The sequence below is a fragment of the Panthera uncia genome (assembly GCF_023721935.1).
Source record: "Panthera uncia isolate 11264 chromosome C1 unlocalized genomic scaffold, Puncia_PCG_1.0 HiC_scaffold_4, whole genome shotgun sequence".
Taxonomy (NCBI): Eukaryota; Metazoa; Chordata; class Mammalia; order Carnivora; family Felidae; genus Panthera; species Panthera uncia.
The window spans coordinates 77,130,119-77,157,513 of NW_026057585.1; the positions used below are offsets into that span (position 1 = coordinate 77,130,119).

The 27,395-nt window shown below is 47.0% G+C and overlaps 1 protein-coding gene across 4 annotated transcripts; it reads left to right on the plus strand.

Annotated features, from left to right (window-relative positions):
• OSCP1 (organic solute carrier partner 1) lies at positions 1-26,284 on the plus strand. Of its 4 annotated transcripts, XM_049617491.1 has the most exons (12): positions 125-215; positions 7,573-7,638; positions 8,476-8,616; positions 9,684-9,838; positions 13,782-13,949; positions 14,720-14,800; positions 21,595-21,698; positions 22,140-22,268; positions 22,808-22,877; positions 24,258-24,397; positions 25,631-25,694; positions 25,935-26,284. In XM_049617491.1, exons 4-12 carry the CDS (start codon positions 9,707-9,709, stop codon positions 26,049-26,051), a joined length of 1,005 nt encoding a protein of 334 aa, XP_049473448.1. In that variant the 5' UTR covers positions 125-215; positions 7,573-7,638; positions 8,476-8,616; positions 9,684-9,706; the 3' UTR covers positions 26,052-26,284. The 4 variants fall into 4 exon arrangements, with proteins under 4 accessions (XP_049473451.1, XP_049473448.1, XP_049473449.1 ...); XM_049617492.1 differs by lacking the exon at positions 8,476-8,616; XM_049617493.1 differs by lacking the exon at positions 7,573-7,638 and having other exon boundaries at positions 133-215.
• The last annotated feature ends 1,111 nt before the right edge of the window (positions 26,285-27,395 follow it).

The following is a 27,395-nucleotide window of genomic DNA, read 5'->3' on the forward strand; positions in this document are numbered from 1 at the left end:
GCGTTACCCTGGCAACCAAGCGAGGCGACGCGGCGGCTGTGAGTCTAGGCCTCCCGCCACCCAACCCCGGGGCTCGTCGTCTGCCCCGCTGGTATCTGGCACCATGTCGGTGCGGACGCTACCGCTGCTCTTCTTGAACTTGGGCGGGGAGATGCTTTACATCCTGGACCAGCGGCTGCGGGCCCAGAACATCCCGGGAGACAAGGCCCGCAAAGGTGAGAGGCTCCCGGCCCGCGCAGCCGGCCCCACGCCCCGCAGCCCGGCCCCCTCCCCGCCGCCCCGGCGCTCACAGCCGGACCCCGTCCCCCCAGCCAGGCCCCCCTGCAGACTGACCAACACCGCTGCACCCCGCGCTCCTATAGCCAGCCCCGTAACGCCACAGCCCCGTCTGGTCAGAGCCCCTCAGGAGTCAAATTCTCCAAAAAAAAATTTTCGCAGCAGAAGGATTAAATACCCGCGCTAAGGTATATTATTAGGGGACCTGACACCCTCACCTCCAATTTCCTCCCCCCCTCCCTCAAATTGGAGAGATGATCTCCCAATCTCTCTTGACAAATGATCCCTCCCAAATGTAGGAGTCCCAGCCGCCCACCACCTGGCGACAAACTCCTTGCCAGTCCAAGAATCCTCTACTCCAACGAGGTGTGGATTCTCCTGTCCTCTGTGTAGTAGCCTCCTTCATGAACTGGAGGCAAGTCTTGCTCATTTCAGAAGCTATTTCTAGAAAGATGGGGTTCTGGAATAACAGATAAATAAGAAAACACAAGTGACTTTTAAGTTATTCTCTTTACAATTACTGGAAGAGAAGGCAGTTCTGGAGATAATTATATGAGAGTTTCTAAAATGCAAACGCTGTCACCCATACACCCATATACCCCATATATATACCCATATACACCACGTCTAATTTCCAGAGAAATGACCACCCAGAACTCTCTGCCACCCTTATCCTCTCCCTCTTTTCCTTCCTCTCAACCAACATCCGCTTTCACCAAGTTTCCTGGGATTAAGTATGAAAGAAATCTGTATTTCAAGGTAGAGAAAGAAGAGTTGATATAAAGGTAACTGACATGACCCAAGATTAAAAATTTATTCTCTCCAACAGTCTGTATGCTCAACTGATGTTAAACATGCATATTCGGACGTTAAGCATACATATTCAGATATTCACTGTTGTGCCTGTGCGATTGAGTCCAAGTCTATGCACAAAGAGATAAAAAGAGTTCCCTGCAGCATACCCCCTCCATTCATTCTGCACACTGCCGCCTGTGAGCTTTCTAAAATGCAAATCTGTCCATACTCCCCGCTACTTAAAACCCGTTGTCAGCTTTCCACTGCTGTTTGGATGGAGACCCAAGTCTTCGGCAGGATGATTCAGGGCCCTCGCTGACATGATCTCTCTCCACCTCTGCAGTCCTACCTTCCACCACTGCCTGCCTCCTACTGTGTATCTTAATCATAGGTCTACATTTAAAGCATGTGCATTCAGATTTCCATGCTAGTAATCCCCATTCTACCCCAAACCTGCCATTTCTGTGCTAATAGTTCCCCTTCCATCCTGCATTTTCAGCTTAAGAATCATCTCCTTCGGGAAGATGGGGAAAGGGTCTGAGAATCCTCCCATAGCACTCCATGCATGCCTCTCCCTACCTTGTCACTGGCCATGTTATACTGAAACAGTCTTTGGGTGTCTCCCCCCAACGTGAGGGTTTTATTCAGCTTTGTACTCTAGCACCTAGCGTAATGCCTAGGCCAGAATAAATTGGTGTTGAGTCAGTGTTTGTTGAACTGATGATCTAAATTGGCTGTTTTATATGATGTTGCCATTTCTTCCTCAAGAGGCTTCTGTCTTCCTTGGCCCATATGTTCTGTGATTTCACTGCGCCTGATGGCACTAGTGAGCTGACAGGTAGTCCTTGCCCTGGCTGCCTGCATCTCAGAAGACAGTGTAAATTAGCAATTAAGAGCACACTCACTGCAGTCATACAACTGGGTTCCAACTGTAGCTCTGCCATTTAACCAGCTGTGTGATTTTGGAGTGTAACCTCAATGAGACCGTTTCTTTTTCCATAAAATGGGAATCATACATACTTACAGCAAAGTTGTAAGAATTGAATGAGATCTTGTATTCAGCATATTTTGCACAATGAGTAGCAGGTGCTGGCTTTCAAGAGGGGGGGGGGGGTCAGGACAAGACCCTCTGAATGCGAAGGGACCGGTTTCCTTTGTCTTCAAGAGCTATAGTCCTTCTGGGTTTGCTGAGCGCAGCTCTAGGGAGTTTCGGCCATCGTTAGCAATTCACATCCACTCGCTGGTTCCTTCCTTCCACAGTTTGGGTGTCAGACATCCTGTGAGATGCTGGGTGGAGCCTGATCCAGCCGTTCTGTGTATTCACAGAATTCAGGGCTTTGGATCAGTCTCATCCAGCAACTGATTCTAAAACGGGGCGGGCGGGGGGGTGGGGGGAGCTGACATATCTTCCTAACAACAACAATAAACATTTACTAAGCACTTACCATGTACCAAGGACCTCTCTGAAGACCTTAATCCCCACAGCTATACTATCCTTTAGGTAATACTATCCCCTTTTTACAGTTGGGGAAGCTAATTTGCCCAGGGTTACATAGCCAGTAGGAGGAAGAGTAAAGGATTTGAACCCAGGTCATCAGGCTCCAGAGCTCACACTCTCAATGAATATGTCCTCAACTGCTGCACTATACTTCCATACGTGGGGGGACTGTATCAGAATCATTGGGAGGGGGGATGGGAGGTGGAGAAGAGAGGGAGAGCTTTGAAAAACGTATCCAACATACCCCACTGATTTTAGGAAAGGAATGACAGAGGGTAGCTGGCTCATGGGGACTTGTAGAAGACAGTGACAAAACAGGGTAGAGGGCTCAGGATTCACAAAGCTGAGAGACGCCCTTGTGTCCCCCCCATTGAGAGTTGGCGTAGCTGCAGGAGCCACTGTGGCAATTACTGGCGCACAGAGGCCTATAAAACACCAGACACGGTAAACAAGTCCTCGTTGATGCCGTGAATGGAAATCATATTTCTTCTAGGTGTTTTCAGTATCTTACATGACTAATTGGTCTCCTGGAGGCCATCCCGCTCCCACAAGGCCAGCGCACATATTGCAGTTTTTCGCCACAATGCAGCCTCTAGTTTAGCATTCAACAGAAAGGAAGTGCCGTCTCTGTGGGGCAACTTTTGAGTGTTGCATATGAATGTCCCACGTTTTAAGCAATAGCAAGAATAATAAAAGCTGCCTTTGCCTCCTGTCCTCTCAAAAATACTCCTAAATAAGACCCTATTACATTTTGTTTACATTCCTCATTTTACAGAAGGGGAAACTGAGACATAGAGCCAGGAAGTGATTTTTCCAGGACAAGCAGATCACAGTGTAGTACTTACTGAGCAACCAAATGGTGGTAAGATTCTGTTTTTATTTTTCTAGTTCCAATTTAGCAGGCAGCTCTGGATAATCTTGAGCCTTCCCCCCATTCAAAATACTAAAGTGGAATTGTTGCAACCAAGTCATCAGGAAAAATAACAGAAAGTCAAGACATGGTTTTTACCTTCCTGAGGTCCTCAGGAGGACAGGGACGTGGGGCGCACAGCACTAGAGCGACCTCTGCTGGAGCTGAGTGTCATTGCCTGCAGGAGTGCCCGTACCCAGGACCCGATTTTGCCAGCAGCAGGGAGCCACTGTCTCTTAGAGTACCGGGCCCCTTGCAGCACCACCCCTCTGCCCACGAACGCATCAGGCAAGACCGCCTGTAAAATAAATGCCACTGAAAGACAGAGGATGTGGACATTATGCCAAAGAAACCAGTATCTGCTCCAAGAAGGCCAGGTTCTTGGTGCTGCTCCCCCAGTATTTTCTCTCCAAAAGCCTGTGACTTGTGGGGAAAAAGATGGTGAATTTTCCCAGAGGAGTCTAACCTTGCAGTGGGAACCTTTTGCCACCAGTTAGGACATGGCACGGGCTGTGCTTTCAAACTGATTTCTTAGGTGCTGTTGGTGATGTATGTTGAAGGCGCATGGATGCTCGATTATAACTTCAGAAATCACCTCTGAAACAACCTATTTTGCAAATGTTTCCAAAAGAGACCATTAATTACAAAATGTGTTTAAAATGTGGATGCAATAAATAAATAAATAAATAAATAAATAAATAAGAATGTGGATGCACGTAGAACCCTGCTTAGAGGGCGTGGTATTGGAGTTCAAGATTGAAATCTGCCCCCAGAAAATTAAGGAAAGAAAAAAGCCACATTTCATCCTTTATGGGTAGTGTCCAAAGTTGTGCGGTACAGAAAGCAGAGCCAGAAGAGAAGCCAGCTAAGTGTTTGATGCGTGTTATCTGCTTCATCCCCACAGCAACCCTGTGATGTAGGTGCCGTTCCGATCCCCATTTTACAGATGAAGAAACTGAGGTTCAATAAATTGCTTGAAGTTACATAGCTAGCAAATGGTAGAGCCGGATCTCAACCTATAAAGGGTCTTGATTCTCACGGATTTCTCCAGCCAAGTACCTTTCTCCTCATTTGGTTTCCTCTTGGCATGTCCCCACCCGCTTTTGTCCTCAGGGGCTTTCTTTTACAGTGGTCCCCTCATTATTGCCCTCTTTTTACATGGGAGTCATGCATCTATATGTAAAAAGTAAATCAGAAACAAATGGACATTTTTTCCTTTTGGTTCACCTTTTAAGTTTTCTATCTGGAGCAGTTCCATCTGTACTCTGGAAAGGGAAATCTTAATCAAAAAAAATCAGGTTGTAGAAAAAGAAAATCCTCTCTCTACCTACTCTGGGGAGTCTTCCTCATGAAAGTTAGTGTTTGTAAAAGCCTTTGAATAGTGTGTATTCTCACAGCATCAGAAAATGACTCCTCAGGCCTTTCAAGATCAACCCCAAGGTAGCTAGTTTCTCCTGGGTTTCCTCTCCCACGAGGCCCTCCTCTAAAAGACATAGCCTCTCCAGGGCTCTTTTGGAACTCGTTATTTACCTATCGTCCTTTCTGAAGTCTCAAATGGAAGGCAGGGTATCCGCATTAGACGTCACTGCCCACCTGCAAACTAAAGTTTCATAGGCCACAACGTCGGAATTGGTGTTTTTAAAGCCTCCTTGAAAAAAATGTTATTGCTTCATGAACTGGTGTTTTCTTTTTATATGCTTCATGTAGATGAATGGACAGAGGTGGACAGAAAACGAGGTATGCTATCTCTGGGCTGCATGCGTTCAGTCTGCATCCACAGGCTCACTCGGTCCTGTATCGTTGGGCTTCCTGTGGGACCACTCTAAATACTCCTAAGGGAAAACACAGGCGTGAGTTTCTCTTTAGCCAAGACGTTGGTTGTATGGTGGAATCTCTTACTTAAATAAATGCAGCACGTAAGATGAAAACCAAGCAAACTTTGGCCAAAGGACCATATGGCGCCCTAGGTATTTGTCTCTTCTCATCAGTGCCAAGTTTGACAGGGACCACCAAGACAGCAGCTACACATCTGGGGAGACTGTCCTATCCGGTAGTCCTTAAAACCATTACGTGACAGTATCGTGCAGCCAAAGAATTGCGCTTCGACACCGGTGCTCCTCCCCGAGCCGTTCTCCTTAGCACACAGAGATCTCTACTGAGCAACGGAGAAAAATGGGAGCCTGTGGGCTGCAGCATGCATGCACCAGGACCTAATCGTGCCAAATCTTCAGTTTCCCCTTCACCTACAACCAGCAGCAAACCTGAAAATTTGGCCAGTTCCCCAGAATAAAACCTTAGCCTTCCCCACCTTTAAATGTCACAAGTACCTTCCATCACTTGACATTTGGGTGTGGTTTATGCACGCCATCGGCCATCGTCCTCAAGATTTTAAATGCTCTCACCATACCAAGTATGCCGAGGAGATGACATACGTAATATGTAAGAGCACAGACGGTAAAATCAAACACCCATCCTAATTTCGCTTCCACCACCAGCTATGTGACCTTGGACTTTAACCTAAGATTCAGTGGTCCTCCTTGATAGAATAAGGAGAGTAATTCAGTGTTGTCTTGGGGTTTAAATGAGATAATGCACGGAAAGTTCTAAGCCCAGTGCCTGGAACATAGTAAGGTTTCAAAAATGGTAACCACCTGGAAGTAGCAGCTTCTCCCTTTTAGGCTCGGTTCCAAATTGCATATTCCCCATAACAATTAAATGTAGAGCAGAGGTAGTTGGTAAAAACCCAGTTGCCTTCAGGGGTGCGTGGGTGGCTCAGTCGGTTAAGCATCTGACTTTGGCTCAGGTCATGATCTCACTGTTCGTGGGTTCAAGCCCCGTGTCAGGCTCTGTGCTGACAGCTCAGAGCCTGGAGCCTGCTTCAGATCCTGTGACTCTCTCTTTCTGCTCCTCCCCTGCTTGTACTCTGTCTCTCAAAAATAGACAAACATTTAAAAAATTTTAAAAAACCCAGTTGCTTTCATCAAGAGAATTATTTCATCTAGGCCAGGATCCAAGAAAAACACACCTAAAGTCCTCGATACACTTTTATTGCATTTTACCACTTCTCTTGAGCGATTTTTGGCCCACCTCTTGACACATGGTGGAATTTCAGGTGAGACGTGAATTATGAAGGCTGTGAGTATACATAATTGAATCACTGGAATTTATTTTAACTTAGGCATTTAAAAAAATTTTTTTAATGTTTATTTATTTTTGAGACAGAGAGAGACAGAGCATGAACAGGGGAGGGTCAGAGAGAGGGAGACACAGAATCTGAAACAGGCTCCAAGCTGTCAGCACAGAGCCTGACGTGGGGCTCGAACTCACGGACCGAGAGATCATGACCTGAGCCGAAGTCGGCCGCTTAACCGACTGAGCCACCCAGGCACCCCAACTTAGGCATTTTTAAATAACAAGCAGAACCTGACCTCATAGTCAGAACCCAGGACAAGCAGCCCGATATGTTAAGAACTCAGCTACTAACCCTCTCTGATGCACCTGTTAAAAATTACTTCCTTCCCTGCCCTTAGTCCCTGCAGGCTGTCGCCTAGCTCCTAGCACATTCCTGCCTCGTGAAATTAGGCAGAGCTCATGTGAGTGCAGAAAGCTAACACCAAGACAGACCGACAGGTCTGCTTAAAATCGTTTCTCGGGTTTAACTTCAATACAGCATGGACTGCTTCTCTAGGGAAGGACAGCCTTCCGTTCCTCGTGCCCTGGCGTTTATCTCGAGTCCGGTACAGATTTAGGCCCGCCTCAACCAAGTGCTGGGTAAAGCGCATCGTGAGCTGTAAGCCTGTTAATTTGTGCCCCCATACTCTTTCCAAAGACTTAAATTTGAGAGGCGAGAGCCCTGGGTGCCAGAGCCCAATCATAAAACTGTCATTTCTTCTTTGGGGTCATTTGTGTTCACCGCTCTGCCCACAGAGACAGGGTGTGCTGTACTCCTAATGACAGGTAAACTTTCTGGTTGTTCTGGTACAAGGAGCCATGGTGATACGTGGCCTATTCACTTCCCAGAGGGAAAGGTTTCACTTTGCTTTTTACTTTGCCAGAGTGACTAACACTCACCCTGCCATTTTCTTTCTTTTAGAACTGATGTATTTGGGTCTAAGCTGCTAGGGACTCAAAGACTCTAGAGAAACGACCCAGCACCCAGGTAAATGGCAGCTTTTGTAAACACTGACATAACCAGAGCTGATGTGATTCTTCAACTGGAATTCTGCCTCTTTGGCACTCCTCCTTGCCCTACATAAATCTGGAAAATTCTTCAAATTCTTTCTTTTGAGGGCTTATATGTGGCTTTGCATTTGTACCTATTCCCTTGCAAATTCTGCACTTGATCTAGGCTATGTTCCTTGCAGGCCCTTGCTTGTTTTGGCCAAAGACAAAAGACCATTCATGAAGCAAACCCAGAAGAGTTCATATGTCCCCAAACTGTCCACACTGGGGAAATGTTAGTGCACATTAGGGGCATGCTGCAATGGGTTCAAATTGTCCGAGGTGACGCCTACCCTATATTGGTAATGGAGTTCTTCCTCACAAAGAAGATAGAGCCTAGAGTGAAGTCCTAAGGTCAAGTGTGAGTTCAACACTTCTGCAAGGAGCCACAGTCATTTAGTTCTTTTCTGTTAAAAAAGGTGGGGAGGGGGCTTCTGCTCTTTCTCCGTAGCCTTTCCATGTAAGATTTAAAAACAGCCTGGGGGTGCCTGGGTGGCTCAGTCGGTTAAGCGTCTGACTTTGGCTCAGGTCATGATCTCATGGTTCCTAAGTCCAAGGCCCGCATCAGGCTCTCTGCTGTCAGCGCAGAGCCTGCTTCAAATCCTCTGTCTCCCTCTCTCTCTCTGCTCCACTCACCTGCTCACACATTCTCTCTTAAAAATAAATAAATAAACATTAAAAAAAAAAAGATTTAGACACAACTAGCCCCCAGCTCCCCTTTTCCCCCAAAATGTTCTTCGAGATGCCTTTTTTTTAAGATTTTACTTTTTTTAAGGAATCTCTACACCCAATGTGGGCTCAGACTGACAACCCCAAGATCAAGAGTCGCACACTCCACCAACTGAGCCAGCCAGGCGCCCAGATGCTTTTTAGTGCTGGCCTGAGCGCTCAGGGTACTTCTATCCATGACTTAAAGGTATGACCTGACCACACTACCTTGCCTTCAGTCTCTAAAATTCATGGTCACAACCAATCACCTGGTGCCACCTTTGTGTGGCAAGAGAAAGGGGCATTTGTATCCTTCGGTGATAATCACTCATGTTTAGTAATTGATTTTGTATCATTATTCTAAATAATCAGTTTTCTTGCAAGTTTTAATTGCTATGAATGTATATTCTCAGTATTCATATACTCTCACCCTGAGGTCAGCATATATCTGGCTTAATTAAGAATAATCTGTGTTCATACATACCTGGTCCTATTTCTTGTACCAGATGGTTTTCCTAGCCCTCAACTAATGTTATTTGAGCAGCACAAAATAGTTAATTGAATGAGTGAATGAACGACTAGAATTATAGACACTTTGGTTTGCACATGCCTTAGGACTTTTATTCTCACCAGATGGAAACTTTCCATTTGAACAACACTGAGACATATCACCACAGTGTAATATCAATATTATAGATCAAATGTAGAAATCAAGGCATTCTAAAATGGTGCATGAAGTACATGTCTTGTAGAAACACTAGAAATCTCTAACCAGTGGGTAGACTTGTCTATTTTCATAAAGTATTTTTTCTTTAAACAGAGTCAATTACCATTATTGGTCCCATTTTTATGAAATTTAATTTTAAGTAAAAACGTTACAGATTAGCTAAACAGACAAAAAGAGCAATACTGCCTCTCATTTCAAGGAAGAGATCGAAAATGTTCATAGGAATCTTTTTTAAAGAAAGAAGAAACATTTCCCCCATCAAGTGAGATAATACCTGTATAAAAGTGGCTTATAGCCCCTAAAGCATGATACATTTATACATTGTCACATTTATGTTTGCTCTGGGACAGGCTCATAAGGCACTCTGGACCCCGCTTTCTATTGGGACACCTGTGTGGTTTATCCCAAGGGAGCACATCTCACCAGCACATCGGCATCCCCAGCTCTGCTTAGACCGGCCCCTGCATCCCATTCATACACAGAGACCATTTCCCGAATACAGCTTCCTCCAGTACCTCGCTCAGCTGTATCCTCTCTTGTCTCTACAGTTCTGCACGACATCATCTCAACCATGTTCAATCGAAAGTTTATGGAGGAATTGTTCAAACCCCAAGAGCTCTACTCCAAGAAGGCCCTGAGGACCGTCTACGACCGCCTGGCTCATGCCTCTATTATGAGACTGAACCAGGCCAGCATGGATAAGGTGAGAGCAGACAGCTGCCTCTGTCCCCTTGGTTGCACCTCTTGCACCCTTTGTGAATCAGCACAGACTGGGTCAAATGAGATGATGTATGCAATGGTGCCTTGCCAAAAAGAAAAAAAAAAAAGGCACTCACAAGTATCAGGTGTTGGTATTGAGTTTTGGAGTTAGAAAAGACCTCAAGTCATCCATCCCAACCCCTCTGATGTTCGTGTCCTTCCACCTGCCCAGAGAGGGCTGGCATCCGTGCCCATATTTGGGAACACAAGGAACACACCTAGGAACCTCAACCCAACACAGGTGCCCCAGCCTAAACACTAATTCTGCTTCATTCTTAACAAATCTAAGCTTTGTGATGAGGAAACCAGACATTTTTAAAAGCAAATTCGAGACTGCTCAGTCTTTACTTAGAACGTGAACATATCTATTCCTTTGGGGAACAAATTGTTGGGGCACTCTGATTTTTAAAACGATAATTTCAAATAAATAAATGGCAGAGAACAGACAAATCTCCTATTCAGAAGAATCTCCTGTTCAGAGCATGCTCTGCCATCAAGAAAGGAGAGCATAACCCCGCGCTCCCTGTGTGGGGGCTGCACTCAGTGACTTCCTTCCAAAGAGGCCAGTACAGAAGGGGAGGGGGACAGCTAACTTTCAGTGGAGAAGTGACAAACATTACCTCCGCCGGGACGATCAAGGTCCACGTCAACAGTGATGTCATGTCAGTAGTATGTACCCCGATGGGATGTGATGAGGATGGCACTCGACCCCCCCGAACACTCACAACCCCGGTCTAATCGTGAGAAGAACGTCAGATGACATTTGGAGGTCACGTTACAAAGTACCTAACCAGTACTCAAAGCTCGCAAGGCCACCAAAACCAAGCAAAGTTAGAGAAACTGTCACAGCCAAGAGAGGCCTAAGGGACCTGATGACTAAATGTAACATGGGGTCCTGGAACAGAAACAGGACGTTAGGGGAAACTAATGAAATCTGAATGAAATATGGGCTTCAGTTATTTTTAATAATAGCAATAACAATAATAATTTTTAAATAATTTATTTTTTAGTGTCTCCGTTATGTGAAGGTTTTAAAATCCTGAGGACTGACAGTGAGCGCTGAGTGTGCAAAATCAGTGCTCACTTAATGCTGGAAGCTGGGAACCTTGGGGAGACAGACTGGCTTTAACTGTGCCCTTACCCCCTCTCACTTACTTCTGGAAAGTTACTTGATCTCCCTGGGCCTCCGGTTTCTCATCTATAACATGGGGATAATAATAGCTTGTTCGTATCAGTTCAAGGAGGATCCAATGAGAAAACATAGCACACCTAGGCTTGGCACGTAATAGATGTTCAATCAGTGTTAATCATCTTCTCCGCTTTGCTCACTCTTCTGCCTTTAAGAAGGTCTACGTTTTCGTAGAGAAAGCACACAGAATTTGGAATCAAAAAACCTAGATTCTTGGGGTACCTGGGGGGCTCAGTGGGTTAAGCATCCAACCCTTGATTTCAGCTTGGGTCACGATCTCAGAATTCGTGGGATCGAGCCCTGCGTCAGGCTCTGCACTGACAGCAAGGAGCCTGCTTGGGATTCTCCCTCTCTCTCTGCCCCTCCCCCACTCACATGTATGCACACTCCCTCAAGAGTAAATAAATAAATAAAAATTTTTAACCTGGATTCAAGTATCTAGCTCTACCAGTTACAAGCTATGAGACTCAATTTACTGAATAATCTGAATTTTCATTTCTTCATCTTATACCTGTTTTTATCCTTGATTCCTTGCGTGGTGTCCTATCCACAGCAGGTGCTTCATGTCTGGCAATGACGGCAGAGAGTCTCAAATCTATATCTTTAGTATTTTATGTTCACACACACACACACACACACACACACACACACACACACCAGGGTGCTCCTCTTGCCGTAGGATCTGACCATCCTGAGTTCAAATCTCGCCCTGCCACTTACTACCAGCTATGTAAAATCAGGCAAGTCTCTTCGTTTTTAAACTTGGGCTAACCTCTCCATCATAGAGTCTGTGTGAAGAGTAAACAGGACCAAACTAGGTGATGTATGTGATCGTGCTCAGCACCACACTAGATCGTCAGAGCGTATAGTCTCCACCCTGCCTCGAACGTGCCAGTAGCTTCTCTCCCAGACTGCTTCCTTCTGCCCCGCATCCCCCAGACTGCCCTGCCACTGTCAGCATTGGCCTTCTCCTGAGCACTAGATGGAAAACGCATTTCAGACAGCCCTTATCTTCGTCCCCAAACCTAGTCAGGCAGTCGCCACATGGGACGCTTTTCCTTTGAAGAGTCACGTGTGTTTCCTTGCCCTGCCTTTTCCATGCCCACCGTCTTTATACCAGGCCTTACATCTGGATTACTCCAGCAAAGTTTCTTTCATTCTTTTTTTTTTTTTAAGTTTTTATTTATTTAATTTGAGAGAGAGAGAGAAACTGGGAGCAGCGGAGAGGCAGAGAGAGAGGGAGAATCGTAAGCAGGCTCCGCACCATCAGCACGGAGCCGGATGCCGGGCTTGAACCCATGAACCACAAGTTCGTGACCTGAGCCGGAAGCCCGATGCCGGATGTGACAGACCGAGCCCAGTTTCTTTCATTCTTGTAGTCACTAGATGTTATTACACACCTATCAGGAGCCAGGTACTAGCCAATCTCCCCAACTCCAGTCTCCCTTCCGTTCCATCTCATTTTATCATTGCCAGATTCACTGATCTGGCTTAACCACTACTTCTGTCACGACACCTCGGAAAAATTTAGTAGCTCTCTAATCCCCACCACGTCTAGTCCAAATTATTTTGCCTGCCTTGGAGCGCTTGGGTGACTCAGTTAAGCGTCTGACTTCGGCTCAGGTCATGATCTCATGGTTCGTAAGTCCGAGCCCCGCTTCGGGTTCTGTGCTAACATCTCGGAGCCTGGAGCCTGCTTGGGATTCTGTGTCTCCGTCTCTCTCTCTGCCATTCCCCCGCTTGTGCTCTGTCTCTCTGTTTCTCAAAAATAAACATTTAAAAAAAATTTAAAAATAAATAAGTAAATAAGTTTGCCTGTCTTTCTAAAACCTTTAATATTCTAATCTTGCCATACTTATCCAACTTTGTTTCCCACCGACCCCAGCACGAATTCCCCTCTCCAATCAGGCTGTCCTCCTCCTTCTCCCAGGAAAATAGCATACTCCTTGCTGCCTTCAGGCCCTCCTACATGCTGTTGCCCTCAGCTAGAATGCCTGTCCCCTCCCTCAGTCGGTGTGAACCTACGACTGCAGCCTTCTGCTCCCACAAAACCTATCGTGACCACTTTGGTCCTCACCAGTGTCTCGCCTCTTCCCGCTCATGGACGGTCAGACCCCATGGGGGGCTTGTTGATATCTCGTTAAGTACCGTTCAGCGTTTAAAACTGCTCCTACATGGTTGTGGGACCTTACATTTGCCACATGTGCACATACCATCTCCCTGCCTCCTCTCAGCAGTTCCGCAATGACAGGAAATTAGGGAATAATTTTTACACATGTGAAAGCTCAGGCTCCAGAGAGGTGGAGGGACTTGGCCAGGGCCATCCAGCACATCGGCCACAGTGGTGGAGGGCTGGCTTTTGGGTTTTCGCTCTCTGAGGCCAGCACCAGTCCAGGGCCCCGTGGCTGCCGATACTGTCCCAAACGTGTTCCATTAGCAACACATGTGAGCTGACCAGAAATCCTCCTTTTCTCAGGAATGCTCCTCCACTGGTCTGGCTTCATGCTCCTCCTGCTGCTCTGGCTTAATTACTAATGTTATCCCCTTTGACTCTCAAAAGTATCTTGGTTTGAGTGATCACTGACGTGGTCACCCGAGCTGTATGATATGCCGAGAACTGGTTTTCAGTAAATGCTTGACCGAATGATTGTATGGAGGTGCTGATGTCTACTTCTCTGATCCCCTTTATTTTGCTCAGCTCTATGACCTGATGACTATGGCTTTCAAACACCAAGTATTGCTGTGCCCCCGCCCCAAGGATGTGTTGCTCGTCACTTTCAATCATTTAGATGCCATCAAGGGATTCATCCAAGACTCCCCAGCCATCCTGCATCAAGTGGAGGAGATTTTCCGGCAGCTGACTGAAGTAAGAGGTCACCGCCAGCTCATCATCCCTCAGCCCTGTTCTTGTTCTCATTCCCCCTGATAAGAACAGTTGGATTCTGGGGCTCCTGGGTGACTCAGTCAGTTAAGTGTCCGACTCTTGATTCCAGCTCACATCATGATCTCACTGTTGTGAGTTCGAGCCTCGCGTCTTTGGGGCTCTGTGCTGACAGTGCAGAGCCTGCTTGAGATTCTCTCTCTCCCCCACTCTCTGCCCCTCCCTCCTCTCTCTTTCTGTCTCTCTCTCTCTTTCTCTCAAAATATAAATAAACGTCTTAAAAAAAAAAAAAAAAGAACAGCTAGATTCTATGACAGACAGAATAGGCAAAGCCTGCCTCTCTCCCCAAAATTCTAAAAATCTACAAGTATCTAAAAATAGATTAAAAGGTCATATAATAGGCCTTCCCATCTTATGCGCTCTCACCGTTGCCTTCAACGCTGGGAAAGCAATGACACAGAGCACGAGCACGGCCATTTTCTCCTGACCCTTCTGAGAAGGAGTTCACGGTGGATGTTCTGCTAAATCTGAACGGGAGAAGGGAGAAGTGAAGGGTACCATAATGGGGTCTCTCCCCCTGGGGAGGGAGCCGGGCTGGCTCTCCTGCCGCCCCTCCTCCCCCAGCAGCCGAGTTCCCTGAGTCCCCTGTTGGCCTCTCTGGCTCCAGCCCCTGAGTGCCCGCCTAGCCCTGCCTGTCTGCCCTTCCCACCTCACTTCTGGAGGTGAAGTGCTTCTTTCTGCTTTGCCTCTGGCAGACATACGGGGGCCTCTCTGCGGGGGAGTTCCAGCTGATCCGGCAGACCCTCCTCACCTTCTTCCAGGACCTGCACATCCGGGTGAGTGAGTGGGTGGCCCCAGGAGCACCCTGCCACTGCTGTCCTAGGGAAACAGGGTGCCAAGGGGCCAGGCAGAAGATGCCTGAGGTGGCCCAGTTAGTGGTGTCCTCAGCGCTCGGCTCCATGATGATAAAATTGCCGATAACAAATCTCAGCAGTTTTCAAATGGACCAAGGAAGACAGTGATATCGCCATTCTTGCCCAGTTACCTTATGTATCTCTTTAAAATATGGTCTGTTCCCTTCTCCAGAGGAAATGTGTTCTCCGTGGACCGGGGAAGACAAATAGATTTCAACTCAGAGGCCAATTTCATTTTTAACCCTCATGAATAATTTTATTCACCATAGATGGGAGTAATAATAACACCAACATAAATTAAGATCTCTCATAGTCATCGATTAAAATTTTAAAAAATATATGAAAGTACAAATAAGATTAAGTTTTGTATTGCTTTAAAATATTGAAAACCCTGCATCATATTCTCCTCAGGACGGTGCCTGTGTGGACATTGTTTTATGGATTGTGGTGATATAAGCAGCCATATTGATTTCTCAATTCTGACGAGATAAAATCCATTATAATGAAAAGACACTCCTAATAATAAGTTTATAACAAAATCATTAAAATATATTAAACCACAAAATATATTAAGCTTTAATTGCCAAGTAGGCAGGCAGTGAAACATCTGAATGTCCATGAAGAGAAATAGGAATCACATATCCTGACGATATTCCGCTGCTGCTCCGTTACACTTGGCTGGTTTTCCGAGGCTGGTCTTTAAAGGTGTTTCTGCTCGGCCGCAATGTCTGATTGCCTACACAGATTTTCTCTGTTTTCAAAACAGTCTTGATAGTCTTTAGATTTGTTAGTGGGAATCCACTTGAAATCCTGAGCAGTTCTTTACAACCATCCCAATCCCCAACCCCCTCAGCCCTCCAGAACCCTTGCAGAGTTGCCTCCTCAAAGGCGGTCTCCTCAGATCACCTACCCTCAACCAGACTCTCATTCCCATTCCCATTTCCTTCCCTCGTGGACCTCCCTCGTGTTCTTCCCATTGTTTCGGATGTTGGGACACATCATTCCATCTTTGCCTCTTCGTAGAATGTTCCCTATACCTCCCCTCGATTATCCACCGCCCTTGGAATCAGTTCATTCTGTAAAACTAGTCAGTCCAACACATGTTTATTGAGTGCCTACTCTATACTCACTCAGTGTCTGAGATACTAGGGTGAGAGATACATGGGTGAACAAGACAAAGGCCCTGCCTGGGGGAGGTTCTACACTAGTAGGAAGAGACGGGGAGGACAAGTAAGTCACATTCTGGTTCTGATAACTTTTAGGAAAATGACAAGATAAGGTAAAGTTATAGAGAGCAACTGGGATGGAATGTCCCTTTAGACCAGCAGCGTCTCATAGCACTTTCTGTCGCGACAGAGATGTTCTATATCTGTGCTGTCTACCATGATAGCCACTAGCCACATATGGTTATGGAACACTTAAAATACGGCTAGTGTGACAGAGAAACTGAATTTTCAAGTTAATTTTAACAGCCACACTTGACTGGTAGCTACTGTACTGGACAGCACATCCTTAGATGATAGAGTTAAATACATGTCAAGGGCAGCCTTTCTGAGGACAGACACATGAGTTGACATCTCAGGGAAGTGCATCTAAATTGAACGCACAGCAAGTTCAAAGATCCTGAGATGGAAAAAGCGTGATGTGTTCCTTGGACAGAGACAAAGCCAGTGTGAGTGAAGCCTATGTAGACAGGAGTGATACAGTTAACAAGCTGTGTGGCGTGGGCACTGACTCATCAGAACAGATGCCAGTTATAACTAAACTGGTACCTACCAGTTGACTTAGCTTTGTACCCAAGTGAGGAGTTTATTTTAAGAGTAAAGAAAACAAACATTTCAGGCATCCTAAGGTGAACAATAACGTGATCTGATTTGTGTTCTGGAAGATGAACTGTATGGGACAAGGGTGGAAATAGGACTGTAGTTAGGACACTACTGTAGAAATCTGGGTAAAAAATGAAAGTTCTTGGGGCCCCTGGGTGGCTCAGTCAGTTAAGCATCCAACTTCGGCTCAGGTCGTGATCTCACGGTTCGTGGGCTCTAGCCCCGCATCAGGCTCTCCGCTGACAGCACAGAGCCTGCTTCAGATCCTCTGTCTCCCTCTCTATCTGCCCCTTGTGCACTCTCTCTCTCTCTCTCTCAAAAAAAACAAACCATTTAGAGGCACCTGGGTGGCTCAGTCGGTTAAGAATACAACTCTTGATTTTGGCTCAGGTCATGATCTCACTGTTCGTGAGTGACAGCACAGAGCATGCATGGGATTCTCTCTCTCTCTCTCTCTCCCTCTCTCTCTCTCTCTCTCCCTCTCTCTCTCCCTCTCTCTCTCTCTCTGCCCTTTGCTCACTCATGCCCTCTATCAAAAAAATAAAATAATAATTAATAATTATTTTAGGGGCACCTGAGTGGCTCAGTGGTTGGGGTCCAACTTCAGCTCAGGTCATGGTCTCACAGTTTGTGAGTTCAAGCCCCACGTCGGGCTCTGTGCTGACAGCTCAGAGCCTGGAGCCTGCTTCAGATTCTGTGTCTCCCCCATCTCTCTGCCCCTCCCATGCTCATGCTCTGTCTCTCTCTGTCTCTCAATAATAAATAAACATTAAAAAATTTTTTAAATAATAATAATTATTATTATTATTTTATAAATAAAAATTAAATAAATAAACATTTTTTTTAAAGACAATGAAAGTTCTTGGGGCACCTGGCTGGCTCAGTCAGTGGAGTATGTGACTCTATCTCATGGTTGTAAGTTCAAGCTCCACATTGGGTGCAGAGATTACTTAAAAATAAAATCTTAAAAAAAAAAAGAGGGGCGCCTGGGTGGCTCAGTTGGTTAGGTGTCCGACTTCAGCTCAGGTCATGATCTCATGGTTCATGAGTTCGAGCCCCACATCGGGCTCTGTGCTGACAGCTCAGAGACTGGAGCCTGCTTCGAAATCTGTGACTCCTCCTCTCTCTCTGTCCCCTCCCCAGCTCATGCTCTGTCTCTGTCTCTGAAAAAATAAATAAACGTTAAAAAAATTTTTTTAAAAGAAAGAAAGAGAATGACAGTTCTTGCTGCCAGTGGAGATAGTGAGAAGTCTTCACATTTGGGGTATCCCTTCTGGGCAAGAGCAGTTAAGACTTACTGAGAAATTGGACATGGGGAGGGAGAGAAAGAAGAATGAAGAATGACTACGTTTTTGGCCTGAGCAGCAGGTGGTGCCATTAACTGAGAGGGGGAAAGCCTGAGGGAAGTATATTTGAGTAGAAAAATTAATTTTATCTAAGTTTGATTTGCCTATTAGGCATCTGAGTAGCAAAGTCAAATAAGCAATTGAATATATAAGTCATAGAGACGGCATTCAAAGTCTTCTGGTCTCTTGGTGGAGGCTGGTCATCCTCCCTTGTCCACAGGTAAAAAGCATGGTCAGCATTCCACCACCTTCCCCCTTGCTTTCAGATCATTATTCTCCTGCCCTCACCAGCTTGGCCCTCCCCTAGTGAGGACAGACCGGTAAGCCCGACACCACACAAAGCCCTGCACTCATCACTCACTGAAACTGACTGCCCAGTCACTCACCCATGTTCCCGGAGCATTGACATCCCTGGCTGGCTCTCCTCCTGGCCAGCAGAGTCCAGCCACCGTCCTGGGGAACGTGACTGCTCAGGGACATGCCTCATCCGGCACTCCAGACCCACAGCCCTGTGACTTTCATTTCCTCTTTCCATAGGAAACATGCTACCTGCCCCCAGGAACTCATTAGAGAAGGGGGAAATGCACTAAGTGCCTTACAGATGTTTGGTTTTAAAATAGAAGAGCGTAAAGAGGGAGGACACGGGGGTAGGGGCAGTCAGTTCTACCTCAGAGAATCAGAAAAGTTGGGGTGTCTGGCTGGCTCAGTCGGTGGAGCATGTGACTCTTGATCTTGGGGTCGTGAGTTCAAGCCCCACATTGGACGTAGAGATTACTTATATGTCTTTTTAAAAAAAGAAAGAAAGAAAAGTCTTCATAGAGGATCTGATATCTTTTTTAAAAAATGGATTTTCACCAGGCCCATGGGAAAATAGGAGCGGGGTTAAGTGGACATCCTAAGTAGAGAACACCATCTCAGTAAAGGCATGAGGCACATACCTGTTTGGTGTATTTCGTGGTGCAGAGGCAGCAGAAGGCTGCAAGCGTTTGGATATGGCAAGAACATAGGATTCAAGGAGGAACATGGCTGCAGAGAAGAACACGGGCCAACTGGACATTATCTGGCAGGCAGCAGAGAGTCACTAAAGCAGGAAAAGGACACAGCCTGATAGAAGTTTAGAAGTGTCTCTTCACGGGTGCCCGGCTGGCTCAGTTGGTTAAGTGTCTGACTCTTGATTTCCGCTCAGGTCATGATCTCATGGTTCATGGGTTCAAGCCCCGCATCGGGCTCTGCACCGACAGCGTGGAGCCTGCTTGGGAGTCTCTGCCTCTCTCTCTCTCTCTCTCTCTCTCTCTCTCTCTCTCTCTCTCTCTCAAAAATGAATAAACTTTAAAAAAAAAGAAGGGTCTTCACCGCAGAATGGAGGATGGCTCACAACCAGGTGAGGGGGGGGCAGGGAGGCCAGTTAGGAGGCACCTGCAGCGGCCAGGCCAGAGATGACGAAGGTCTGCACTAGGGACCAGGGTGGAGAGGAGGGGCCAGACACAAGGAGTAATTACTGGGTCTGCAGGGCTTGGTGACTGAATGCACACGGGAAGGTGGCGAGGAGAGGAACTCAGACGGCTGAGGTGGTGCCCTGGTGGCGTCAGTCGCTACAACTGGGAACACCAGAGGAGAATCAGGTTTGGGAAGACAAACGATGACCCTGTTCTGAGCAGGGTGTATTGGAGGTACATCCCACGGAACCCATAGGTAGACACGTCTAATAGGCAATGGGATAGATGCACCAAGTGACCAGGGCAGGAGACCAAGTGGCAGCTTGAGATCTGGGCGCCATCAGCACAGAGGTGAACACTGGGAATAGAGGAGGTCACTTGGGGGGAAAAAGGGTGAAAGAAGAGGAGAAGGACAGGAGAGCCACACTTAACAGCTGAGGACCAGCAGAGGGGCTGGGCAAGCAGACAGACCCAACAGTCCCATCCAGCCAAGGGCAGGTTGTCGGGTCAGACACAACCACACACTGGACTGAAATGTATACATTTCAGACCTGCTATGACATAGTCAACCTTATTAGAATTAGGCTCACAGAGAGTCTAGCACATGCATATATTCCCACTTCTCTCTCCAAATTTTCTTTCTCCATGCTTGTATTCTCATCTCTTGGTCACAGAATCTTAAGGTTAAAAATTCCTTAAAGGTCTTCCAGCCAAACCCACAAATCATGAGATCGTGACCTGAGCCAAAATCAAGAGTCAGATGCTTCACTAACTGAGCCACGCAGGTGCCCCTCCCATCTCTGCTTCTAAAGTGTCTTCACACCCACCTTCTTCCGGGCCCAGCTCCAAACCCACACTCACCCCTGCCCACTCCCATGCCTGTGGTCATTCTCCTCAGTGGGCTACTGTGCATATACCATCCAGCATATCCTGCTGTGTATTGTCCCCTGTTGCCATTTTACGCCCGGGTCCTGGGTCCGGTTGGACTGTAATCCTAAGAGTATTAGCTACCACGTATCGAGCACTTACTGTGTGTCAGACACAGCAATAAATGCTTTTTCATTATCTGATTTAGCAGGTAACACTTACCCGTTGAATACATGCTATTATCACCCCCAGTTTGCCAAACAGAAAACTGATACGCAGAAAGGTTGTAGAACTTGCCCAAAACTCAGAGCCAAGGAGTGGCCCAGCTGGGGTGTGAGCCTAGACGGTCTAACATCAGTGTGCCAAACTGCCATCTTACACACTCTTACCCCTTTGCATTTTCACTGCTTTGCACACAACAGATGCTTATTTTTGATGGTATTACAAATAAAATCTAGTCGAGTTTTAGAGTTTGAAGGGATCCTTGAATTTATCTCGTTTTACAGATGAGGAAGCCAGGATCCAATAGAACTGATTAACTACTGCAACCTTGATGGAGTTTCATCTGATCCAGACCTTGACACAAAGTATGCAAACCAGGGGGCGTCTGGCTGGTTCAGTTGGTAGAGCATGTGACTCTTGATCTCAGGGTTGTGAACTTGAGCCCAACGTTGAATGTAGAGATTACTTAAAAAAAAAAAAAAAAAAAAAAGCCAACCAGGAAGTAGAAATCAGCATATTATGGTGTTGGTGTTTGCAGTCACATAAAAGACCTTCAGACTCTAAGGCCAACCGGATCCAGATCCACCTGCTTGGGCCCCTTTCCACTGGTCTAGCACATGGCCGAAAGCTCAGGCTCCAGAGTCAGAAACACAAGGGTTGAATCTTTAGCTCTGCCCCTTCTGAGCTGGCTGGCCTTGAGAAAGTGTCTCAACCTCTGAGCTGCCAATTCCTCATCCTTATTGTTCTCTTTGGGCAAGTCCCCTCACTCTGGGAACCTCAGCTTCCTCATCTTTAAAACGAGGGTAATACAGCTCACCTGGAAGACTTGCCGTGCGGCTCAAAAGAAAGTCTGTTTGGAAAAACACTGTAACTCTGTAGGGCTAGTTACGCTGAGTCTTTCTCGTTGTTAGAAGCTCACTAGGTAACACCCCCAAGCCATTACACACTTTGCATCCTCAGAATGCTTATGTCTAGGAAAATATACCAAGAAAAATGACAAGAAGTGTATTTTTTCCCAGGTATCCTTATTTCTAAAGGACAAAGTCCAGAATTCCAACGGTCGCTTCGTGTTGCCGGTGTCCGGGCCCGTTCCCTGGGGAACTGAAGTTCCTGGACTCATCAGGTGAATTCTCAACAGTAATTGTCAGACCAACGTTTGGGGTGCCAGGAAACCCACATGCAGGCCACCACACAGAATGTGCCGGGTTCCTACCCGCCCCAGCCTTCCGTCAGTGAAGCACAGCAGTTAGAAGGTCAGGTTCTCATCCCAGCTAGGCCACTTAGCAGACACTTGAGGCCAACCACCCAGTTCTTCAACATTCACTTCCTCATCTATGAAATGGTTGCTGTGAGAATGAATAAGATAATAATGCTCTGAAGTGCTTACACAGCACCTGGCACATCACATGTCCTTGGTAAATATTGTTATTATTACCTCAACTAGCATCTTTATCTTGAAGGAGTGCATGAATCTCCTTTTTGTCCTGTAGTACAAAGAATAAAGAAGCCTCCAGGACTACCCGAGCTTGGAGAACATCCCATCATGTCATACTTTGTATTGTAGAATGTTCGACAGCAAAGGCAAAGAAGTGAAGAAGGTAGAATTCAAGCATGGTGGAAACTATGTCACTGCACCAAAAGAAGGTTCTTTTGAACTTTATGGAGACCGAGTCCTGAAACTGGGAACCAATATGTAAGCAAATTCTCCCTCCCCGAATGAATTCAAGTCTGAGGGAGGTCACTTCATTTTTAAAAACCTGCTTGACTTCCCCTATGAAAACCCCTGCTGACAAGTGAAATAATTTCCCCTCAGATACAATGAATGCAGAGCCCTGACATTTTCCAAGGGCCCCCAAGATGCCCAAACATCAGGTAACTCAACAGGTTGAAAAACAAATAATTTTAAATAGCCACGGAAGAGCACTAGCCAAAACCTTTGTTGCCATGGAGATCCAGAATGGCGTGGCCTTCACGTACTGTTCACGTTTTTTTCAGTAATCTACATTACTTTGCGAGAAGAGCCATTTCCACCTAACTTCACAGGTATTTTTCTTTGGGAAGCCATGAAATCTGCGTGGTTGCTACCCACTTAGTTATATTCTGTAATCCTGGCACATTTCTGGATGCTTTTTAATGTCTCAGGATAAAAGTTAACGTGCTGTATTTCTGAGTTAGAAACAAGTCAGTGTAAAAGGGCTGGACAGCGTTTTCACAGTTTTCTGTTGGCACCAGGTACAGTATGAACCGGCCGGTGGAAACCCATATGTCTGGGGCATCAAAAAACTTAGCTCCACGGACGCAGGTGAGCTTCTGCCCTCCTTATTCCTCTTCAGAGCTTGTTTCTAGACACAAAAACCGGGATGGGGAGAAGGGTGGAAACTCTAGACTTCAAAGCCAGCCAGTGTTTCCCTCATTGTTTACACTCTTCTCAGTTCAGCCTTGCAAGTACAAAGGCTTTTAATTGTAGTTTCTCATGAAGACTTCCAGTGATCTGACTAATTAGGTAATTTCAGGCTTGGCTCAACCACCATAATTAAGCTGGAACCACACACCAGGACACGTGAAACGGCATTGTACCCGTGCCACTAGGTCTGTGGTTGCTGAGTCTAGCGCTCCTGTGTTCTGATCATTAAACCGTCCCTTTGCAGTGCTACCCGACATAATGATGCGGTAGCTCCGTTCAAAATGGGGTTTTAGATTCTGTGAATGCCATCTTTATAAATTTTCACAGAATTAGCTACTAGCGAGCTATAGGACAAATCATGAAATAGTTATGTGCAAACACTTATTGAACGACTTCTGTGGGCTGGGAACCCAGGGACACAAAGCTGGCTTAGAAGGAGAAATGGGCCCACAGACCAAGGTGTCAGTATAAGCAAAGGCACCAAGGGACAAGAGAGCATAGTGGTGTTTGGGGGGAGCGGGGAGGCAGCATCTCTCCCACGTGGCTGGGTCATAACGCAATTGAGGCAGGTGGCCAGAGAGCCGCCCGTACCAGGACACTGGGGCCTGATCCCAAAGAGGCTTAAACCATTTGGACCTTGTCATTTAGGCAAGAGGCAGAGGGGTTTATCTCAAGCGAGAGAGAAGTCTACTTGAGATAATGGGCTGGTGGCAGAGCGACAAAAGAAAGGCAGAGTAGCGGAAGAGGCAGAGCAGGGGGCGGCTGGGTTAGAGGAGCCGGGGTTGGAAGGAGGGGTGAGGGTTGAGCGGGGCCTGACAGCAAGAGGAGGGAAGGGATCCCGGGTGTGTTCACCACAGTCACCACCTGAGGGCAGTGTGGTAGCTCCGATGGAAGCAGTGCCCTTGGACCTGGAGCTTTTGCTGAGGCTGCTTGTAAACTCAAGGGAACTAGACTGACGAAAGAGGAGGCAATGTTCTTCCTCTGCAAGGAGGAAGGTCGTCTGAGGAGAACGGTGATCCCTGGGGGCCCTCCGCTCATCTTGAAAGTGTGAGAATCTCTGGTTTGCTGCCTTGCTAAGGGTCCTTCTTCTTCTCATGTGGATTATTTCTGTTTTGGTTAAGCCTCTTTTCTATGCTTTGTTTGGACACATTTCTAACCCGGATAATGTAAAGAGTCATTGTTTTGCCTTGTTCTGTAATACCACCCTGGGTCTCCGGGGTCTCAGCAGGAAATGTGATCACCTTCATGTAGCTAAAAATCATGAAATTGTTTCTGCAGGAAAACATTGCTCCAAACCCTCTTGCTAAAGAAGAGCTGAATTTCTTGGCCAGGCTGATGGGAGGGATGGAGATTAAGAAACCCAGTGGCCCTGAGCCAGGATTCCGGTTGAATCTCTTCACCACTGATGAAGAGGAGGAGTACGTTTTAAACCTGTTTCTTACAAGGCATATATAAAAATCCTAAGTGTGATAAGAACCAAAAAAATGACCACTGTAACCAGTAACACTTAAAATATAGGTGTAAAGGTCACAGAGGAAAAACCAGCAAATTCAATAACCTAGTTAAAGAAGAATCCACCAGGGACGCTTGGGTGGCTCAGTTAGTTAAGCGTCTGACTCTTGATGTAGGCTCAGGTCATGATCTCACGGTTCGTGAGATGGAGATCTCAGCTCAGGTCATGGTCTCATGGTTTATGAGATCGAACCTGACGTGGAGCTCTGCGCTGACAGCACAGAGAAAGTATTCTGTCTCTCCCTCTCTCTCTGCCTCTCTTCTGCGAAAACGCGCACGCGCTCGCTCTCTCTCTCTCTCTCTCAAAATAAGTAAATAAACTTTCAAAAAAAGAAGAAGAATCCACCAGTATTAAATAGCATGCATCTTCTGGATTCATTCAAGAAATAGTTCTAATGTCTTACACAGTAAAGCATAGCTGAACAAGAAGTATCGGAAGTCAAGAAAATCATAGTAAGAAAAATCTGTTAAGAAACCAGAGGGAAGTCAGAGCATGAGTCTTTGGGATATGGCAGCCTCCTCCAAAACCAGTAGGGAGAGTGATCCACCCAGATTTATACAAAGCTTCATAGTTTGTAGAGCACGCGTGCATCATTATCTCATGTGATCCTCCTTGCAACCAAGTATTTGGGGTGGGAGTTGCCCTCTGTTCCTGTTGAACTAACTTCTTCCGTGCACTTCTGTGTGAGAGTCACTCTGGTGAGTGCTGGGGACACAAAGATAGAGCGTAAGACCTAGAGCCTGTCCTCAGGAGCCCGCAGGGTAGGAGGAGAATGCACACAGACACAAGTTAGTTCAGTGCCGAGTCATAAATGTTCTAATGGAGGACGTAGTGATTGACTTTGCACCAGCAGATGAAGGGAGTTGGCATCTGGGCTTGGTCTTGGAGTTTGCCAAGCAGAGGAAGGGGAAAAACATTCTGGCCAAGTTCAGTACATGCAAAGGCACAGAGACATACAGGGACTTGACTTTCTGGAGCATAGGGTACTCTGCTTGGGGATAGGACGGCCAGAAAGCTGGAGGGAAACGGCAGAAGGTGAGGCAGAAAAAATAGGCTTCTAAATTATCAAGCGCCGGTGTGCCACGCTGTCGGGGAGAAAACCCTAACCTTTGACCCATTTCTCTACTATCTCATGCAGACAAGCAGCCCTAACCAGGCCAGAAGAGTTGTCCTACGAAGTTATCAACATACAAGCTACTCAGGTGTGTGCGGGCGATTGCACAAGCCAAACGTTAGTCCCCTCCTCACCTCCTAATAACCTTGAACTTCACTGGCCCTCCCTTCTCTCTAATCAGCATGTATCTAGAGCCCCTAGCCTGGCAATCAGGTGAGGAACTGACCTGCATCACGGTGGCGGGATGAAAATTAAACACCAGGTGCACAGAGAGGCAGTCGTGCTGACACATCCCTTTCACTGCCTTCCCCTCGTGTTTCTCCAACAGGACCAGCAAAGGAATGAAGAGCTGGCTCGCATCATGGGGGAGCTGGAGGTCACGGACCAGCCGAGGCAGAGTGCCAGCAAGGGGGATGATCTACTTGCCATGATGGATGGGCTGTAGGTGTACTGGCCCGGGACCCTCGGCCCCCTGTGGGGCGGGCTCCCCAATAAGGACCCCAGAGACGCCTTGGGGAGCAACATGATGTCGCTGGTTTTCTCCGGAGTGAGCAGGTACCTCCCGTTCCTGTTTGTGTTGTAACTGAACTACACAAGTCTCCCTCAAGGAGCACAGTGTCCGGAAGGCACACACATACCCACGTTCTCACCAAAATATATTCTGCATTTTAAATTGGACCTTCTCCATTTTCTTCTGGTTTTATGGCAACCATCTAAAGCCATAGGGCCATAGGTTCAAGCCCCAGAGCCAGGAAGGGGGCGTGCCTGTTGCGGCTCTCCATTGGGGCTTTCCTGTGGATGCCTATGGCTCATGGGCACCTGTGAATTGTCACAAAACTTCAGGGCATCCTGGGATGTACTCTGCCTTGTAAGCGACTTTGAAATGCGTGGGGAAGGCAGTTGGGGCCCAGCTGAGACAGCCCTCCTCTGCCTGGCACCCCGGGAACCGTAACCTCAGAAGCAGAGTAAGTAAGGCCACTACAGGGAACACGCAGCTGGGCCCCCGCGCAGAGCATGTGGGTATCTGTCCTTCTCTGCACACCTCGCTATCCATATGCGGTATGGGCGTGTCCCATATGGAAGCGTGTGCCAAGGAAATAGTTTGCTTGGTATGTACTCTTCACCCCCAGGGTCTTCCTCTGCCGCTTAGTGTCCTTGCCTTCTAAAGACCCCCGGCATGATGTGCTGTGACACCCATCTCAGCTTCACCATCAGTGGCTGGACAGAGCCTTAAGTGAGTGGAATATGTGGGAGGTACACGTGGTGTGGCACTTTGCCTTTCATGTACCAGATGAGCTACTTCCCTTGGCGGGAAGCCAAGTCTAATTGAGATCCATGTAAAATATCTCAGGCCAGGGCAGCCCTAACTGCTTCAAAGAAGGAGCATTAGCCCACCACCACAGGCTCATCCTGGACCCAGTAACTGGCAGGCTCAGGGCCAGCCAGCATCCAGAGGTCAAGGTCTATTCAGTCCCATGGAAGAAATACCCAGAATGGCAGAAGGCAAGAGAGAAACGGAGCTGAGCCAATCACTGCCTGAGATCGAGCCAGCCACAGGGACCACTCGGGCCCCTCATGCCGTGGCAAGAGTGGAGGCAGACATAGTTCTGGAATGTGAGGGGCAGGGAAACTGCCCTTAGCCTGCCGAAGGCATAGCTTTTGGGTACAGAAAGATAAATCACTAAATGAACCTAAGTTGCTTCCTACGAATGAAAGTTACACTTCCTTACCTACAGAACCCCCCAGAAGGTCCCTTGGGGAGGAGATGCGTATCATGCCACCTGTTAAC